The 19,735-nt window shown below is 48.2% G+C and overlaps 1 protein-coding gene across 4 annotated transcripts in view; it reads left to right on the plus strand.

Moving 5' to 3' along the window:
- VAV2 (vav guanine nucleotide exchange factor 2) overlaps nucleotides 1-19,735 on the plus strand; it is a 149,205-nt gene that overhangs the window by 90,251 nt on the left and 39,219 nt on the right. For all 4 annotated transcript variants that reach the window (XM_054084152.1, XM_054084154.1, XM_054084153.1 and 1 more), the window contains exon 3: nucleotides 7,268-7,326. In XM_054084152.1, coding sequence (XP_053940127.1) covers nucleotides 7,268-7,326 — 59 coding nt within the window. The remainder of the gene's footprint in view (nucleotides 1-7,267; nucleotides 7,327-19,735) is intronic.

Genomic DNA, 19,735 nt, shown 5'->3' on the forward strand with positions numbered 1-19,735 from the left:
GTAAAAATTGCTGTACGTACTCCGGCTTTTCTTTGGTAAATGATGCTGTGAGGGCAGCCTTGCTGGGGCGTCACTCCCTCACCAGCTGCTTTGTAATGAAATAACACAAAGCCTTGGTGCCTCCCTTGTGCCTTCAGAGGAGTTTTTGGTTTTGGTGAGGATGCTTTCACCTGGAAAGTGCATCTCTGACGATGGGCTCTTGTTAGAGGGCTTAACCTCATTATCTTGAGAGGTGTAATCGCTTGTCCCTGTAACGTGACAGTAACTATAACGCAGCCTGACACGAAGCTCTGAACTGTGGCTGAGAGGTCTTGGGGACAATCTGTGTCAGATGTTCACTTCAGATTATGTTAACCCTTTGCTACTTCCATGGCCAAGGATCCCTTTAGAAAGGGAGGAGCGTGTACTTCCAGCAGACCTTCTTGAGCTCCAGAAGCAAAATCCTGATTGTCCCTGGCTTTCGTGCCCCCAGCTTGGAGATTGGAAGTCCAGCCCCAGTGAGGCCCATGGTCCTCGCATCCCTGGCCGACTCTCCATCAAAACACTGTTGGGGCTTTAGGATATTTACTACATTCCTGAGAACAGCTCTTAATGCCACACACAAATCTTTGAGGCCAAGGGAGCAGCAAACCCAGAGGGGTGGTGGAAACCAAGCGTTTCTGTTGTTCCCCACCTGCTCTGGAGAATGGGTTTTGTTTTACGTTTCTGGTTCTTCCATCTCCTGTGGTTTGATGGGGGCTTTAAAACTCGTCTGCAGCTCCATAGCAGTGTCACGAGGTGCTGATATTTCAATAAATCAAAAAGGAATGGCAGCCAAGGATCCCTGGAATGGGTATTTGTTGGGGGACCATGATGGAGTTCCCCATCTGTGGCGTGGTCCTTGTAATGAAATATAGAGAGAGAATCCTGGACACATCAGCATGGGAGAACTTCTCTGGCTTAGATTTCAAATCCTTATCAAATATGTATCAGCCCAAATCTGCTCAGCTGGTGCCTCTCCAAACACTGCACGTCAGCAAACACCATGATTCCCCAGCACGTTTCCTTTCCACCTGGCACAAGTGGGAATGGGAGGTGAAGCTGTGGCATCTCCAGGGGCTGGAGAGGAGCCGTGGGGGCAGACAGGCGCATCCGACCTGGAAAGGCACAATCCAGTTGTGCAAATTTATTATGAAATAACTCTTGTCCTCAGCAGCCAGCTGGGTGGATGAGGGCCAATTGAGAGGAGCGAGCTCTGGCTGTAGGAAAATCGAACTAATTTGATGCTGTAACAGGGCTTTGCCACCCTTGACATCCTAAGGAAGTAACACACTGCAGTCTAATTTCCTCCTGCATGGCCTCTGGCCGCCGCTCTTCCACCAAAGTGATGGACAGTGATGCTCCTCCTGTGGACCAGCATCTATCCGGAGATGTTGATCGGAGGAATTCCCAGCAACATCTATTTGATGTTCAAGTAGCAGCAGAGCTGGCTGTGCGGTGTCTGGAAAGAGGGCTGGAAGGCAGCTGTAGGTTTAACGTGTGCTGTGCTTGCTGCACGCGTGCTCTAAGGTCTCTAAGGATTTATGCACTGGGCAATAGCATGCATAGAGCACAAAGAATTGATCCAGAACGAGGAGATTGTGTTTTGTGTTGGCTCTCAGCGAGAGCTCGGCTATGCTGACTAGCCAGGGCTGGTCTAGCTGAAGGATGAGTCAAAGGAGAGGCGTATGCAAACAGGGGGTGGCAGCCTGGAAGCTGCTGCGGACTGCAAATAGCTGTTGGTGGTTGTGCACAGCTCAGTCTGTGTGTGCAGCTGGGTGGAAAGTGTTGGGAAATGCCTCAGGTGTGCAGGAATGCGCTGTGTCAGGTGGAGACGAGCAAACACGAGCTGACTGGCCACCCACATGTCCACCAGAGCAATAGTGGAATAAAATTGAGGGTTCTCAGCATCACAAGCTGGAGGCAGCTGGGTCAAAACCTACTTGCTTTCATGGCTCCTTTTATTTTAGTAACCCTGTCCCTGGGACTTTTCACGTCAGTATTTTTACTCTTAGATGCTATTGTCCAACTCTGAAATAATTTAACCAGCTTGCCTCTCATTTGGGGTCAGGTTTCTGCCCCCACAGAAGCTGGGAATGTTTGACCTGAGGATTTCTTTTGCCCTTTGCGAGTTTAGGGGCAAACCGGAAAATTACTCCGTGTAATTTCAGGCTCTGAAGCCACCTTCCCCCCCAAGACGGGTATGTGCAGATGTGACAGCATCCAGGTCTCTGATCAAACTTATCACCTCTGTGCAGAGCTTCTGATTTGCCTAGAATCAAATATTCACTGTGAGCCTGGCTGTTGCCCCATCAGCTTACTCAGACTCACTCACGGGATGTTCCTTGTATGCAAAGTGTGCTCCAGCCCAGCTGGGTCAATTTGTTTTTTCAAATAAGAAAGCAGTAAAGCAGTTTATTTGAGAGTTTTCCCCACGCGAAGAGATACCATCAGCAATAAACAATGCTGGAGGAAATGGAAGAGCACAAACATAATAATTTAATTTTTTGTTTGCTTAGGTTTATTTTTAAATCCGTATTTCATGAAAGAAAGCATTGATACTAAGGAGGAAGAAAAGTGGTGGATTTCTTATGGTGGGTGGGGGAGGATTATTTATTTTCTTTCCAAGAATCTCTTTTCTTTACTCAGTCGGGTTGCTCTTAAAGTGACCAGTAGGTGTGAGGAACCCAGTTTGAGACTTGATTTTACTTTTTTCCCTTTCTTCCTTTTTCCCAAGGAGTGCAGAACTTGGAGCCTTTTGAAAATCAGGGTCTTCACGAGACCTCTGATGCTCAAGCTCTGAAATCACCTGCGCAGCCCTCATGCCGTGTTTCTGGTCTGTTGAGTCACAGCAATAATCTCTTCCCAGTGTGCCAGTGGGTTAATGATGAGCTGGGTGGTTTGATTTATCCCGTGTCTAAAAGTACAAGGCAAACTGGGATGGGAGGAACGTGAAGGGCATCCTTCACCTTGCACAGTGAAACCACCAGAAATTTCCCACTACCCCTTTGCAGGTCCACTGTAGAGAAAGTCTTTCTGTACATCACCTGCACCGCATCCCTTTATGGCTCTGCTTCTGGCATCTTATTGTCAGCAGGACGTTATTTATAGCTTTTATGGTAATGTTTGCATGCTGAATGCCATTTTCTTGGAGGAAATTGCATTGAGAAACGAGTGAAGAAGTAATAATAATAATAATCTCCATAAGCCCATGTCATTTAAGCCCACAGCCCTCCTTCGCCCAGAAGACAAATGCGCAGATAAAGGTATAGTTTTCCCAAGCAGCGCGTTCAGGTGCTTTGTTAACCCTCTTGTCTGCTGGCGCTGAGTGGAGTGCTTTCCTCAGGATGGGGCCAGGAGAGCCTCCAGTTGCTGTGGTAGCACAGTGGTTGGGTGTGATGCCATTTTAGTCGTTGTAGTCTTTTTGAGTGCAGTTCAAGGGACCAGCATATTTGGAAGCTATTTCTCTTGGCTTCCAGTGAGCTCCAGGAGCTCTTCCAGGATGCAGCAGCCGGAGTTCTACCGGTTTCCCAGTTCTGAGCAGTTGCTTAGTTTTAAGATGAGAAACCCATAGATCTGAGCTCATGAAATAATCAGTGTAAATCAAAAGGGAACTGCAAGAAACCATTGGCACAGGCTGCCCAGGGAGGTTTGGGGTCTCTGTCCCCGGAGGTGTTCAAAAAACATGTAGATGTGGTGCTTCAGGCCATGGTTTAGTAGGCACGGTGGTGGTGTGTTCATGGTTGGGCTGGATGATCTTGGAGGTCTTTTCCAACCTTAAGGATTCTGTGAAATCTTTTTTATCGTTCTGTTTGCATTGGGAAATGAAGCGTCTGCATTCCACGTTGCTGTAAAAGAAACGGGGAGGTATAAATAACCAGTGAACTGTAATTCCACTTAGTGTCATATCTGTATTAGTTGTATTAATATGTCCTTGTATTGTGAAAGCACCGTTAAGCCTCAGATGAGATCAGGAACCCCTTGTGCCAACTGCTGTGTGGGTGCCTAACAGCACGGATCCTGCCCAGCCGATAGAAAATGATAGCTGGGAGCGGCAGGAAACGTTGCTGGGTTTCTCTGCAAAGAAGAAGCTGCTTTACAAGGAAAATGAGACACAGTTTAGCAAACATTTAAGGATTGACTTACTTTTAAGAATGTTGTTTAATCCTGTTGAAATCGAGAGGATTACTTATCCTTAAATGCATGCTTAAGCGCTTCCCTGGCTGGGGGCTGGCGGCTGGAGCACAGGAGCTGTAAGAGGAGCTGGGGTTGCACTTGGCTTTTCTTGCTCTTGGCAACTGAGTTGTTGTTGGAAAATTACTCCCTGATATTGGGACCGTTACTGTTCCGTCATGGTTTTGGAGATGCCAAGCTTTGCAGAAGCTCTTTGTACCTGATCCTTCAAAGTGGGTCGCTTTGCTTACGTACCTGAGCATCGATTTGGGAGCCAAAGTGTAGGCAGGCACGTCTGCGCGTGCTCGCCGCTAGAACCAGGTCCCGGGCTTTGATGTGCCAGGATGTTCAGTGCTCGGGGCTCTTCATAAAAGAACAAAGCAGAAATTGTTGGCGGAGAGAACAGTGCACTTTTTCTCTTAAATTTCCCTGGAAGTCAAACCCTGCGGTATAACCGTCTGATTCATAAACTGATTTTTGTACTTTAGAAGTCTAATAATAGACTGCAGAAGAGACTCATTCAATCAGTCTAGAGCTTCCCGTGGACTATTTTAAGCCCTGTGCAGTGGAGCCGGGGATGCCAGTGGGCTCTCCAGCCCTGTTTGGGCTCAGGATTTGTAGGTAGAGCTTGCCAACTGCGATGCTCTGCGCCGCAGCTCTGCCTCAATGAACCCTCGAGCCTTTCATGGATGTTAATGCACTCAGTCCCATCACCTCTCCCAAAGTAGGGAAAATTTTAGAGGTGGGAGACAGGCACAGACAGATTTAATGACATGCCTGGAGTAGTCTTTAAGTTCCTGACAATTTTGGGTGTAAGAATTGGGTTTTTTTCACTCCTGGTTATGTTTTGACCTGCTTTCTCCTGTTGCTGTTCCCGTCATTTCTAAAGGCAAAGCCAACCTTATTTAAAAACGTGGATTGAAGTGGCAGCCTGCACTTCACAGCACTGGGAGGGATGTGGTTCGTGTGGAGCTTACAGGCAGGGTTGCCTTCTGCTTCCATGGGGGCTCAGCCCCTTTGGGTTTCTCTGGAGCAGATTTGCTCCTTGAAGTGTGACATTACCAAAAGCCTCATCTTTGCTTGACACTTCTCAAAGCCGGAGCAAATGAGCGACCGGACAGAGGTTGGGGTGTGAGAGGGACTCGGAGAACCAGGCTTGCTTAACGCCTGCCCGAGATGGAGGTGGGAATCTTCCGTCTCATCGGTAAGGAGAGCACCTTTTCCAGAAGCCGCTAATCTTTCTCCGTGCTGCTTTTTGGTTAGTTTGCAGTAAAACGAGGAACTTCATTTATGTTCGTGGCACTAAATTTCTGCTTGAGAAAGTTTACGGTTTCTCTTGTAGTTGCACAGTAATTACGGTCTGTAATCAGTGGCTCCAGGGCATCCCTGTAAAACCAGGCATGCCGGGGTGGTGGTCTGGTAGCTCTCCAGATGGGCTCTCGAGAGTGAGAAATAGGCCAAAATATGCTCAGGATAGCAGTAGCAAAAGTCTAATTAAAATAAAAAAAACCCTTTATCCACATCCTCTGCTTAGAAGGAAATATCAGAGGGAGCATCTTAAAAGGATGTGGAAGAATGCTTTGGTAAAGCTTTCTTGCTGGACATGTGCTGGGGCAAGAAACCATCTGAGGTGCAAGGAAAATTCCCTCTTACTCTGGAGCTCCTTTCTGTATCGGTGACATTTTATACCAGGGAGAAACTTGGCCAAGTTTTTACATCGACAGAGTCTCATTGGCCTTGTTGAATAATTCAGCATCTCTGTTCTCTGCGTGAAAGTCAACCGCTAAATGCCAAACTGTGGCAGCTCCTTTGTTGCTGCTTCGGGTCCACACGTGGGATGCTGGCAGCTGACAGCCATGCTGGAATTCATGGCAATGGTAAGGGAAAGCAGGAATTGGAGGGATGAAGGGCACAAAAACATGGAGAAGATGGAGCAGATGCCTGGGATCTGCTGCGGCAGGAGTTACAGGGCAGACCCAAGGAGTTGTGTGCATGCATCCCCCAAAAATGCCTTGTGCTTCCATGCCTGTTGTGGAGGGAAGGACTTGCATGAGGATCCTTGATGTGACTCTGATTAAAGTTCTTGGGTAATATCACGGGAAGAAGAGAGGCTTCAAGTACCAGTGGCAGTCCCAGGAGAGGAGTCAGGCACTCACTCAGGGCACATTCTCTCTCTGGTCTGCAGGCAACGTAGCAAACCAGGGAAGCATCCTCCCTAAAGAAAGTGGTGCTTATGGGTTCCTCATGGCTGGATTTGGGTGCAGGGCAGCTCCAGGTAGCAACAGCCCTGTGATGTTTGAGTTTGTACACCCAGAGGAGAGCTAGGGGCCCTGGGCAGCAGGGACTGCTCAAGAAGTCCTTTATCTGTGTCCTGGATGTAGGCATCTCTATTCATTCCAGTGGCTGGGAAACCAGACCAAAAATAATAGGTTTGTTTTCTCCATCTAGCTTTGAAATGATGAATATGAGCAAGAGTAAAACGTGTTTTCTATCTATAAGGGACTAAACCCATTCTTCCTTTTTCTTAATTGAAAAATCTGCTTAGCAATTAAAACTTCCATCAGAAAAAGGGAGTTTTCAGAAAAAATAGCTCATGGCTTTATGTTCCTGATTGTGAAGCTGATGAAAATATTTTGTTGTTGAATCACTTCTTAGCTGTTTCCTGCCAGAAAAGGGCGATGGTCTGCGCTCACCTCTGACAAACTGATGATGCATCTTTATAGAAATGCAAGACCATTCAGTCTTGGCAGTGGTTCTCGGTGTTGCATGAAACCTGTTGGAGTTTCCTCAGATGATGCTGTTGAATGGATATCTTTGTAGCTGAGGGTTAAATATCTTCTGTGCTCACCAGTAAAGCAGAAAGCAGTGTTTGCACTCATAGTATCATAGAATGGTTTGGGTTGGAAAGGAACCTTAAGCCCTGGTGATGATGATGATGGCACTGATGGGTGGTACTGGAGCCCCTCCGTTTCAGTGGGTGTTTAGGTCCAACTACCAGGCTATAGGTCCTCAAGTTCCCACCAACCCTTCCTCTCTCTTCAGTAAGCACACCAGAATCTTTTTCTCTCGTTTCCAGGTGATCTCTGCAGTATCCAGACTCTCCTTCCACAGTATTGCTCAAACCAAAGGAATTAGGTAAGATCCTTTCAATACGATGCTTTAAATAACGTTTCTCTCTGTCTGTCTATATTCCCCACGTTTTATCACCAGACTCTTTAGAAGCATTATATATGGCTGGGATATTTTAGGGTTAAGCAGACATGAAGGATGCTTTTGGGATGTAGGCAGGGTACTTGAAAAAGCACCTTACGGAGTGTGAAAAATGTAAGGAGTTGTGTGCGATGTGACTGCTGAGAGTGGGCTTTAGTGTCTCTCACCGAAGGTTTTGCTCAGGTCCCCACTGCAGCGACTGTGTAGCTGAGGACCAGGATCTCAGGAAAGTCGGCACTGCTTGTCCCTTTCACCCTGCCCACCAGGTCATGGAGCTGCGCTGCCGATGTCCCCCACCCATCAACTCGCCGTACTCCCTGGTCTGTGCCGCTGCAAAAGGAAGCATTTCCACACCGTCTCAGGCTGCCAGAAATGCCCAGGTGGCTTTTCAGTCCCTAACAGCTGGGAAATTTCTTCCTGGCTTTGACAAAGGCACATTAGGGCTGAGTGGGTAATGGGAGTTAATAAGTAACCTGGCCTGGCACCCAGGGTGAGCTGCCCTGCTGCTGGGGCTCTTCCTCCTTTGCTAATTGAAGGAACCATGATGAGGGAATTAAAAGCAGCAGACAACCTTATTAAGCCGGGCTGTTATCCTGGTCTTTGTTCAATTCCCTGCGAAATTGGTTTGCAATTGGTTTTCTTGTTTGCGTGCGTTTTTATTATTAATCTGGCAGCATCTTCTAATGAAGACCACAGATAGAACTGGGAAGAGTTCTCAGCCTAAAGTATCTTCCCAGCATTTTGGGGAGTTTTTTGTGTTTTACTTTTCTTGCTTTTCTCTACAGAACTTATCTTGCTGCTCTTCTGGTCAGGGTGCAAAATGGCATTGCGCTGCGGCTATGTCCCAGAGCCAGTGCCAGCCAGGGCTTTGGCCCGTGGACTTGATGCAGAGGGAGAACAACCCTCTGTGGGGAAAATTCTCCACACCATTAGATTTAGGTTAGAGTTGTCCCCATGCAGAGTTGTCCTAGACCTGCTGGATGGGGCTCCTGTGTTAGTTCTAGTCCTGCTGCCCATGCTGACCACCCTGTGCCATGATTTTCACTGCTTGGACATATTTTCACTGCCTTACCTGCATTGATATTGCTGGAGGGGATCAGCTTTTCATGTCTAAAAGGAAGTTGGAGCCTTCCCATCTGCTAAACAGAAACCTGACTGATCCCACCAGGACTGGGGCAGAGGTTTATAAAGCATGTTGAGGAATAAAGATGTGCTGTAAGTTAGGGACTATTTATTATTAAAGGTAGCCCTGAGTCCTGGAGCAGCCTGCAGTGATTATTATTTTAAGGGAAAAGAATCTCCAAGGGGTTTGGAGGCAGGGGGTAATGGGGAAACCCATTAGCTGCAGTGTCTTTGCAAGGGCTGAGTGTGACACTGGAGGAGTTTGCCAAGGTGTCGCGACTGTCAAAGCCCTTCCGTGGGCAGGAAGGTCTGGTGTCAGCTCGGAGGATGGATGAGCTGGGTCCTCTGGTAAGGCTTTGGCTGAATCACTGTTGTTTCCGTTGAGGTCTCCTGCTGCCCGGAATGGGGGTTAAGCAATAGCTGGAATCCAAGAGCAGGGAGGCTTTGCTATTCTTGTGGATATGTGCCTTTTTCTCATTCATTTTACAACCAGCATTTACGATTCCCACTAAAATCCCTTATCTTGGAAGCCTTTGGCACCATAATTACACAAGAATAGCACAGAGCTTAGTGAATCTTTGCTTCTAATGCTGTTTTCCTGCGTATTAACCCTGCTCCTCCTCCTCCTCCTCATTGCCAGCTCTGCAAGAACAGAAAATGCTGTCACTCCTGCTAGCTGGAAAATACCCCCCTGGGGGTGCCCATTCCTATCACTGCTGTCCCCTGCAGTCAGAGCGCCCTCGCTTTGTCCATCGCCGCATGCCTTTTCCTTTTAATTAGATGATTTCTTGGTACACCATCATGAAAGCCTTAATGACAGAAACTAATCTCGGATGAGTTAATTTAATCTGTGAGACCCAGCAGCAGCTCTTGCTCCCCAAAGGGATTGGCCACACTGGCCTCTCCTGTCCTTCAGCTCAGTGGGGTCCCCACCGATGACTTTTCCCTCCCTCAGTGAAGATGCTGCCATTGAAATAAATGGGAAGAGTCTTGTTGGCTTCGGCACAGCGCTTAAAAACATGACAAACACAGTGTGATGAGGATGTTATATGGATTGTATGGTCTTCAGTCCCATTGACTGAAGGTGGCTCTGCTCCAACTCCTATTTTGGGGTCTAAAACTTCAGGATCACGCAAATTGAGAATGAAATAAATCCCCAGTCTTGTTACTTGTCCTTAAATAAGTTTCATGGCGTGGAGGGTAGTAAAATAAAAATCAATCTTGGATGCTATTCTGTGGGAGGAAAAAAAAAAAGCAGAGTCTTTCTGTCTAATAATTTCTGGATACGTGAACCCTGCCAGAGAAACCCTGTTTTGCAGAGTAAATCAGATAGCTAGCAGGATAGTTATGTTGAGATGACAGTGTGTCTCTTCCAAGGAACAAGCTACAAGCAGCATAACATGGCAAAAAAATGATCTTGAGTGCGATGTTTGATTTGCAGCACCCTGCTAAGGCTGGGCTTAATTTATTGCAGCTGTAGCTACAGCCCATGCTGTGTCTTTCCTCCTACTCTGCTCTAGTCCTGGCTGCAGGCTTCAGTGGTCCTGCAGAAAACGGTGTCACCCTCCAGCACGGTGCAGCGCTGACTTACCTCCTCGCAGGTGACAATCGCTAATGACAGCAAAAATAGATTTCTGTCTTGCACGAGGCTTTGCAGCCAGCACAGACGGTGTTTCCCTGATACATAATTGAAGAAAGAAGCATGTAGTTGTAAGGACCACCACACTAGGTTGGGTTTTGAGTAGTGCCTCGTTCATACGAGGACAGGCTGGGAGAGTTGGGGTTGTTCAGCCTGGAGAAGAGGAGGCTCCAGGGAGACCTTAGAGCAGCTTCCAGCACTGAAAGGGGCTCCAGGAAAGCTGGGGAGGGGCTCTGGATCAGGGAGTGCAGGGATAGGATGAGGGGAATGGTTTTAAGCTGAAAGAGGGGAGATTGAGATGAGATCTCAGGAAGAAATGTTTTGCTGTGAGGGTGGGGAGGCCCTGGCCCAGGTTGCCCAGAGCAGTGGGGGCTGCCCCATCCCTGGAGGGGTTCCAGGCCAGGTTGGATGGGGCTCGGAGCCCCTGATCCAGTGGGAGGTGTCCCTGCCCATGGCAGGGGGTTGGAACTGGATGGGCTTTGAGGTTCCTTCCTTTCCTCCTTCAGCTTAAAGCTTCCCTTTCCAAGACTTCCCTCCTAGAGCCCAGTTTATTCTCTGTTGCCTGTGGTAGATCCTGGCATTCTCTGGGCTTCGTCCATTGTCCATCTTGTGTGAGCAAGCTCTGCCAGCTCGATGTGAGCTGTGAGAGCGGAGGGGACATGTGTTGTTTCATCTCCCTGAGATATATGTTTTTCCTGGAAGCAAGAGTTTTGCAAGCAAAGCAGAAGGTTAAGGAATATTGGCTCATGCTGCCTGCATGCATTTTTAATGTGTGCACAGCGAAACCATCTGAAAACGGGAAGGAGTTAGCATGTTCAAAGGCCTTTTACAGATGCCCTTAATCTAAATAAATCCTTTATATATGAACTGAACCTCTCAGTGACTTTCTTCAGAAGGCACTGCAGATAATAAAATAGCTTTAAGAACATTTGCAAATAGGGAGGAAAGTTGAATCTTCTTTGTCAAGAGGAGGTTTTCTCCTGATAGAGAAGCAGTGGTGCATTGGTTGGGTGGCGAAAGGAAGGAGAAGGGAGGTGGGTGGTTGTGTTTTCATCATGCTGGTGGCCAAGGCAGGGTCCCCTTGGGTCGGAGGCAGCTGATGGGAAGAATAAGTGCCATTAGTTTTACTTCCAGGCAAACACAGTGAGGCAAACCCATCGCCTTGGGCTGAGGTTTACCTTGCATTTAAACAAACAAATAAAAAGAAGCCAAAATGCTGATTTTCTTTTATCCACATTTAACCTCTGCACATCGCGTGCCCTGAGGTGACAGAGCAGATTTGCTGGCAGTGGGTGAAGGACAAACCCTTGTCTGGGAGCTGCCAGTTGCCTCCCTGTGGCTGCAGGGCAAGGTTGATCTCTGGGAGAGGTGACAGCCCTTTGGATGCCTGCGAGTCCCCTCAAAGTCCCATACAGTAGGAGCCAGGATTGCTGTTTTGCTTGCAGGAGGCTGGACGTGTTAGTGGAGGAGAGAAACCTTCCTGGCTCTCCAGGGCATGGGCTGGCGCTGGTCCTGACGCTCACCTGAGTCGCTGGGTGCCCTCCACCCCCTGCAGATCCAGTGCGAGCGAGTGTTGGGGCTGAGGTGCACATCTCTACACTGCAGATGGTGAATTGAGAGGAGAGAAGCTCAGCACTGGGATTAGCGCAGGCTGGAGCAGCCTTGGATGAGTTCAAGGCAGCTAAATGCTGTCCCAGCATCCTCCCATCAGTGGGGATTTCGTAGAATGGTTTAGTTTGGAAGGGACCTGAAAGGTTCTCCTTAAACCCAAGAAGACCTTCCTGCCATCCTGCTCTGTCTGCAGCCCCCGTGCCTTACTGCAGAGGCTCAAAATTGCTCAGTTTTGCCTGGGTAAATTGTTAAAATGGACTGATGTGCTCAAAATGAGATTTGCAGCTTTATCATCCCCGGAGTTTCTGTTCATAACGGCTTGCCAATAATATCAGGATGTCTGTGTGGGTGAAGGGGAGGAGGAATGTGAAGGGAGAGTCGCAAGCGTCCTGCCTTTGCCATTCACGAGGTTGTAGTGTTGCGGTGCTGAGCGAGCGGCGTTCCTCGGCACAGTGCCCAGCCTGCGGGAGAGGGCGGAGGGGACAATCAGAGCTGGACCTGCTTGGTCAGCCTCAAGCCACATGCTCTACGAAATGGGCACATCTCTGCTCCCAGTGTCTCAGTCACTGGTCAGCTGTGTTTGATCTGGAAACTCCTCCACGTTACATCCACCAATTCAGAATTCAGCCTAGAGTATGTCCAGGTTTCATGGCTTTAATCCTTTTCCCAGTTGGACTGATCCCTGCCCCGGTGTGTGGTTACCCTTACGTTTGCGGTGGGGGTGACCCTGTAAAGGAGATTTTGTGGTCCTGTCAGCAAAACCCACTTCTTGCAAAAGATGGGGTGGCACAAGCCCTAGCGTAGCTGATCAGGGAGATGTTCCTGGAGGAGACAGGGGAGATGAGGGGAAATATTTTATGGGATTTGCTGAGGTTCTCCAGTATGATGGGGGCTTCGTGCTGATCATAGTTTCTCTTTCATCCCTCTCCTCCTCGGGATGGTAGCTCAACACAGGAGGCGGACCAGCTGTGTGTGAAAATGGCAAGCATATAAAGTCGCTAATGATTAAGTCCTGGTGTGTGAGGAGGTGGTTACCGAGCCCCTTCTCCTGTAAAGTTGGCCTCACAAGGACTCTTTCATTTATTGCCAATGCACTCTCTGTAATTGCACTCTGCCCATTATTTTTTTTGCTGTTGTTGTATATCCGTTGTACACACTGTAAGTGTAGCTATAAAATAAAGCTGTGGAAGAAATCCTTGGCTGGAAATAAGCAGGGTTGGTGCGCAGTGCTCTCCCGTGCACCAGGGAGTCCAGAACTGGGACCAGCCCTGGGGTTGACCACCACTCCTGAGCAGCACAAATCCGTAGAGGTTCAGCCTCAGACTTTGCAAATGGGATGTTGAGTGGAGATGGTTTCTTGTGAGATGGGCAGACTTTCTTTAGGAGTGACTATAAAGATTCTTCCTTTGTCAAGAAGGAGGATCCTGAGCTAAAAGCAGTTCCTTTCCAGCTAACAATGTTTTTAACACATTTATTTTGGCAAGTATGTGTCCTCACAGACTTGCTCGTAAGAGAGTCTGAGAAATATCGTTGACATGTTTTCCTGTGCGGCTCCTTTGTAGGCTTGGGAGATGCTGAGGTCGCCCCATAAGCATCTGCTAATAAAAGCAAAGCACTTTCTCTTGCCTCCTCCCTACCAGCAGCGTTGCATAATGAAGATACAACTCTGATATGCACGGCTTTGCTTAATATTTGCCCGTGGGGCTTGCTGGTTTTTGGCATCTACCTGTCTTGTCGTTGCTCCTTGACTTTGCCTGCACTGTGCTTCTCTCGGGGCTCCCTCTGGCTGCCCTTGCACCATCCCAGCCCTGCTCAGCCCAGGAGGTCTGCTTGGGTCTGGTTTGCATTGCACAGTAGGACCCTGCTGGCTGGGCTACGCTGGCCGTGCTTTCATCAGCAGTGCTGGGGCTGGGCTGGGCTGGAAGCAGGCAGAAATAGATATTTAGGTAGTTATTTGTTTTTCTTGGCACTCATTTCATAGGATTGCAGCTGCTCAGGTACAGCAGGGAAACTGCTGCTCAGACTGCTAGAAGAATTTCCTTGTGCTGCTTTGCTCCAAGTTAAACCCAGGGAGGTTTTGAGGCTTTTGTTTTAACAGGGTGTTTTTGAAGGTTGGGCAGTTATAAAGCCGTGTGATGATGATGTTAAATACCATGGGGTGCATCCCAGGTCTTTACATCCTGACTGTGATTTATTTTTATGCTCCCTGGGTGAATGGTGCTGTCTGCCCGGTGACCGTGCCCTGAGCTTGGGTTGGTTGCACTCAACTCGCAGGGATGAAGGCTCTGACTGTCTTCTTCTATGGTGGGTGGAACCTCCCACCCCGGTGCTGGACTCCACAGGACGCTGCTGCAGTTTGAAGCCAGCATGTGAGCTGAAAAGAGCATCTTCCCTCCTCCCCAGCCTGCCGCTTGCATGTTCCTAGTGGAACTAAGGCCATGGGGTTGTCCCACCAGGATGGAGGGATGCACGTGTCCCTGTCGCTACGCTTACTTTTGATTTGCAACCATGGCATTTTCAAATCCAATTTTCTTCTGAGTCAGAGATCTGGCCCAAATCATTTCCTACTGATTGGTTGTGCTGTTACCCCAGAGAGTTATTTTTTTTTAGCTTCGAGAGAGATTTTTCTGGATTCCCCTTTTGGTTTTATCCATCTGTTATCGTCAGCGTGGAGCTGAAGTGAAGAGAAAAATCACACTGCTTGCTCGAGTGGAGCATTGGTACATGAGAATTCTTTAAAAATGCGATAATGTGTTGAAACATCAAATTATACGAGCTGTTATTTTCTTGTTTCAGAAATACTCGGTTCAGATCTGAGCTAAAGATAAAGCCGTGCATGCTGCTAACCCTTGGGCACTGTGCAACGCTCTGTGCTAAATGCCGTTAAGTACTCTCCTGCAAAATCATCATCTTTGTGTTATCTGATGATGTAGCTTGCTATTTCCCTGCTGAATTTCTATCAGAATTAATCTTGGGAGAGTTTTTCCAAGTTCCAGACCACAAATAAAAGCAAATCATAATTTTTCAGAGGACGTGTCTAAAATTTGGCACGGCATGAGGTGCTGCTTTCCAGAGATGAGTAATGTAACACGATAGTATGATTTTAATTAAGTTCAGCAGCTTTTGGTATGCTCCGATGTGTCTTGTTCTGTAGGGAAAGAAGTGATTCCGTTCTGCTTTATGAAAGTGCCTCTTGGGCATTAAGAGTGTGGTTTTCATCCATCTTGCAGCACTTCACCAAAATCATTCCTTGACGCTGTTCTCATTTCACAGATGGGAACCAAAGCTCGGAGGTGCTGCCCGGGTCAAGAGCGGGGCTGGAGAAGCAGCTCCAGGTCACCTCTTTGCCTGCTCACCTTACAGCCACTTCTTGATACATCAGTAAATGAAATGCTTCTTTAATCTGCCTAATCCCACCGAAGCCGATGATTAATCCATTTTCAGTTGCGTGTAAATGTCTCGCAAAACCACATGATTTTCTTTGGATGACTTCAGGAGAGTAAGAGGCTACTGTACGAAATAATCCGAGTAAAACTGACCCATCCCTGACCCTCTGTATTGTCTGTGATGATACTGCAGAGGTGAATGACTGGCTTCATTTGCTAGGACAAGGCACTTCGGTGCTGAAATATGCTCATAAATAAATAAATCTTTCTGCTTATTGCTGTTAGAATTGCAGCCTACCTGGCTCTTCCCATTAAATAATTCAGAGGAGAGAGCAGCCAGGCGGTGCTTGGAGCTGCACCTTCTCCCCGCAGAGAGGATGATTGCAGGGGAGCGCGCAGGGGCGGCTGATGAGGTTACAGCGTGGGATGGATCGTGGGATAACCCAGTGACCACTGAGAGCAAGGGAGGGTTTCTGCATTAGGTGCCTCATGAAATATTAATAGATTATCGCCTTGTACTCTGGCTGTGGACTGCTACTGCCTTTCCTTGGGAGAGCGCATTCCATTTGCAGGGTGTGCTGTGCGTGTGCAAGCTCTCCGACCCAGAAAGTAGCCTAAATGTTTTGTAGGATCGAGGGGTTGCTTTGCATCATGTGTCGAGAGTCATCATCTCCTGTAAGTCCTGTCCTTAAGAGGAGAAGCTTGCTCTAACCCCTATAACAAATTACTTGGTCTTTCCTTCTCTTTTAGGCTCTAAAGCAAACACATCAGATCAATCCTCCTTGCATTCTCTTCTTTGATCTCGGGAAGCGATGCTGTTGAATGCTGTAGGGTTTGTCTGTGAAGAAGTCTACTCTGGGAGGTTTATTATCTCTAAGAGCCTGTTCCAGCAGTGTTTGATGTCACTGGGGTTTTTACTCTTCATCGGAGCGAGATCGGGCTCGCTGCAGCCCGGGCGCGGGCTGGGAGGATAAACGGCTCAGCAGGTGGTTTTTTGTGATGGTAGAAAACAAAGTCTGGAGCTTAACTAATGATATTAAATAAGAGACATTCTCAAATGAATTTAAATTAACTGGGATCTCCACATACCCTTTGGGCTTCAGGGAACTCAAAATACTTCACTCATTAATGTTCGTCATTCCCAGCCTTAGCATTTAATACTGTTTATGAAGATGCAGTGCACCTGGACACCTGTAAGAACTTCCCAGCTAATCAGGAGCTTCTAGACTCCTTGACTTCTACCGTTTCTGCTCCGTTTTTTAAAAATAATGAGGTACAAACTGGTCCCAAATAACACGGTTGCTCTTGAGGAGCTCATGGCTGCAGCACCAGCAGCACCGTTGCCCAACCAGATGAAGATGCTTCTCCGTATATGGTTGGGGCCAAGTTGATAAACTGCATGAAGGTGTCCTGTGCTGGACCTGGATGTGCATGAGGGAAACCCGGTGAAAAACATTGGGTTAAAAGTTCACCCACTTGTTTTTTCTTGGTGTAGCCTTGATGTGGATGTGGTGGGGTAGGGGCATGAGCGGCTCTCAGCCCTTTGCCTCTCCAGACCGCATCAAATCTGTCCTCTGCAGCCAGCTCAAGTGGAAAATGTTTCCTTGAAGGGGCCCCGGCAGGGACCCACGAAGGTAATCTGATGGAAGGCAGCAAAACCAGCAACATGAGGAATAACTGATGGGATAGAAAAGTGTTCAATATGTTTATCTATAGCTGATTGCTGGGGGTTAATCCTCAGCGGCTCAGTGCTGGAAGATTAAATTTTTCTATGTTTAATAAAATAATGTAGATGGATATAAGGGAACATAAGATGAAAGATTTTAAATAGCAGCCGTAATTAGTAGGGTTAAATTAAATTAATGTTGCTGCACAAAGGGATTTTGGGGAGGAGCAAGGACTATTTGGGCAAGAGCTGCCCGAAGCCCATGGCATGGTCCCAGCCCCAGGTGACTTGTGCTGCAGTTGGGGTGGTGGCACCCTGTTTTGGAGAAGGGGAGAGGTGCCGTGAGGAGGTGGCAGCTCTGTTCCTGCAGCAGTGACGTGGGGACCCAGAGGGTCTCTCCAGAGCCGCTTGCGGCATGGGCAACTGAGGAGAGAGGCACAAACAGAGGACAAACCAAAAGCTTTCTCTAAAAAGCCATCCTTCAGCTCCAGATTTTAGATGGTCCATTTAGTAATCCTCTCCTCGATGTGACTTTCCTTCTAATTGCATTCCGTGCATCCTTATTTAGCCATTAGCTGCTATTGTGGAGATACAGGTTATTAATTCCTCCCCTGACCTGACTTTCATTCCAGTGCTTTACTGGTGGCCAAGGTGAAGCTGGGAGGGCTGACAGAGCTGCCGTCTCCAGGAAACTCTCATTAGAAAGTATTTTTCTCTTTCTTTGCTGTCTCCTTGTCTTACATGGGGGGGTTTATCACAGGAACTGATTGCACCTCGAGCTGGATTTATAGTTGGCAGTGTGTGCTTGTGATTTTAATATTCTTTATGGCTCTCTGACTTCTTTCTTTCTGGCATGGTGAGCACTGGAGAAGGAAATAGAGATTAAACGCAGAAGATACATGTAAAAGAAAGGAGGTCATGTCTTGTGGTGGATTTCTTTTTAAATTTTAACAAGTGGTGGTTAAACAGAGGTCACCTCCAGGTTCTCTTTTTTTTGCTGGAGCTGTGTGGGATGGTGTAGCCCTGTGTCAGCAGCTGCTGTACCCCTCGCCCATCGGAGCTGAAGTCTGAGACCGGTTCCCATGATCAGTTGAGCCACATGCAGATGGAGTTGGTGGCTTTTTTTGTCTGCGCTTCACGTGGCTGTTTGCTGTTGTCACTAATCCCCAGGGGACAACGAGGGAGAGGAAATGCACACAGGCAATTTTGTAAAGATCCTGGGTGCCTCTTGGTCTTTCACTGCACCTTTATGCTTTGAAGCTTCTCTCTGAAATGGGCTTCCTCACACATCTTGCAAGCGCTTGAGCAACTGTTTGTGCCAGATGTTGGAGTGTTGGGATGATGGCCCAATGTCACCTGCCTTGTAGTGAGACTATGAGCGCATCTTGGCTTGTATCAGAAATGGGGTCACCAGCAGGTCCAGGGAGGTTATTCTCCCTCTGTACTCAGCACTGGTGAGACCGCACCTTGAATACTGTGTTCAGTTCTGGATCCCTCACTACGAGAAGGATGTTGAGACTCTGGAGCGTGTCCAGAGAAGAGCAACAAAGCTGGTGAGGGGCTGGAGAACAAGTCTGAGGAGCGGCTGAGAGAGCTGGGGTTGTTTAGCCTGGAGAAGAGGAGGCTGAGGGGAGACCTTATTACTCTCTACAACTGCCTGAAAGGAGGTTGTGGAGAGGAGGGAGCTGGGCTCTTCTCCCAAGTGACAGAGGACAGGACAAGGGGGAATGGCCTGAAGCTCTGTCAGGGGAGGTTCAGGTTGGATATCAGAAAAAAATTCTTTACAGGAAGAGTCATTGGGCACTGGAACAGCTGCCCAGGGAGGGGGTCGAGTCGCCTTCCCTGGAGGTGTTTAAGGAACGGGTGGATGAAGTGCTGAGGGACATGGTTTAGGGAGTGTTGGGAATGGTTGGACTCAATGATCCAGTGGGTCCTTTCCAACCTGGTGATTCTGTGATTCCCACCCATCACTCTCCTCCCTCCCGTGTGGACGCTTTGCACATGGACACGGTTAGACATGCCAGCCTTGGGTGCTCCTTGCTTCCCATGGGCTCTCATCTTGAGCAGAGGCACGGCAGCCCTGAGAGCCAGCGAAGCATGGAATCGTTCCACTGGAGTCACCAGAGCTCTTTTCCCTCCTGGGCCCACCACCTGGTTGGAGTTTTAATTGAACTCACTGCAAATTTGAGCGCTGTTTCAAAACACGTGGTCTGAAGCTGCTCACCAAAGGGAGGGTGAAGTATAGCAGAGGAGGGAAGGCAAATTAATGCTAGAGACAGCATCCAAAAATAGCCACTTTGGGGCTAGCCAGGCCATGTAGTAGATCTTTCAGGAGGGCAATATATTGTGAAGCAGGGAGAGTGGGAGGGAAGAGGAGAAAATTGCTCTTGAGGGCAGTTAAACGTTCACATGGATCCAGTTCTGCTCCCCCACAGCATCAGCATCGCATCCCATCCCGTGCGGCTCATAGCCTGGGGACCCCCAGCTGCCTTTGCTGCAGTGCCCACGGGGGATGGACCGAGCTGCCCTGCTGCAGTCCACATTCCCAGTGGTTTGCCGTGACCTTGAGGAGCACAGCCCGACACAGCTGTAGTCGCAAGGTGCATCCAGTGCCAGCAGAGCCATAGCCCACTGTGGCCTTATGCCAGCAATAATACATTGGGTTTAATTAAAGCAGTATTTTTCATCTCCTTCATACGTTATTTGGTTATTACTTCAAAACGAGCCAAGGAATTCTTGTTTTCTCCCCACTCCCTCTCTTTCTCTTTTATTCTGCTCCCCCCCTGCCTTCCTTTTGCCCTTTTGGTGTCCTTTTCCTCATCCTCAGGGTTTTAACTTTCTTCAGCTCTCACAAAGTTGTTAAGATGAGGAAGCCCAGGTTTTCTAAGGACTCATTCTGGTGGGATCAGC

The sequence above is a fragment of the Cuculus canorus genome, chromosome 19, assembly GCF_017976375.1.
Source record: "Cuculus canorus isolate bCucCan1 chromosome 19, bCucCan1.pri, whole genome shotgun sequence".
In the NCBI taxonomy this organism is placed as follows: domain Eukaryota; kingdom Metazoa; phylum Chordata; class Aves; order Cuculiformes; family Cuculidae; genus Cuculus; species Cuculus canorus.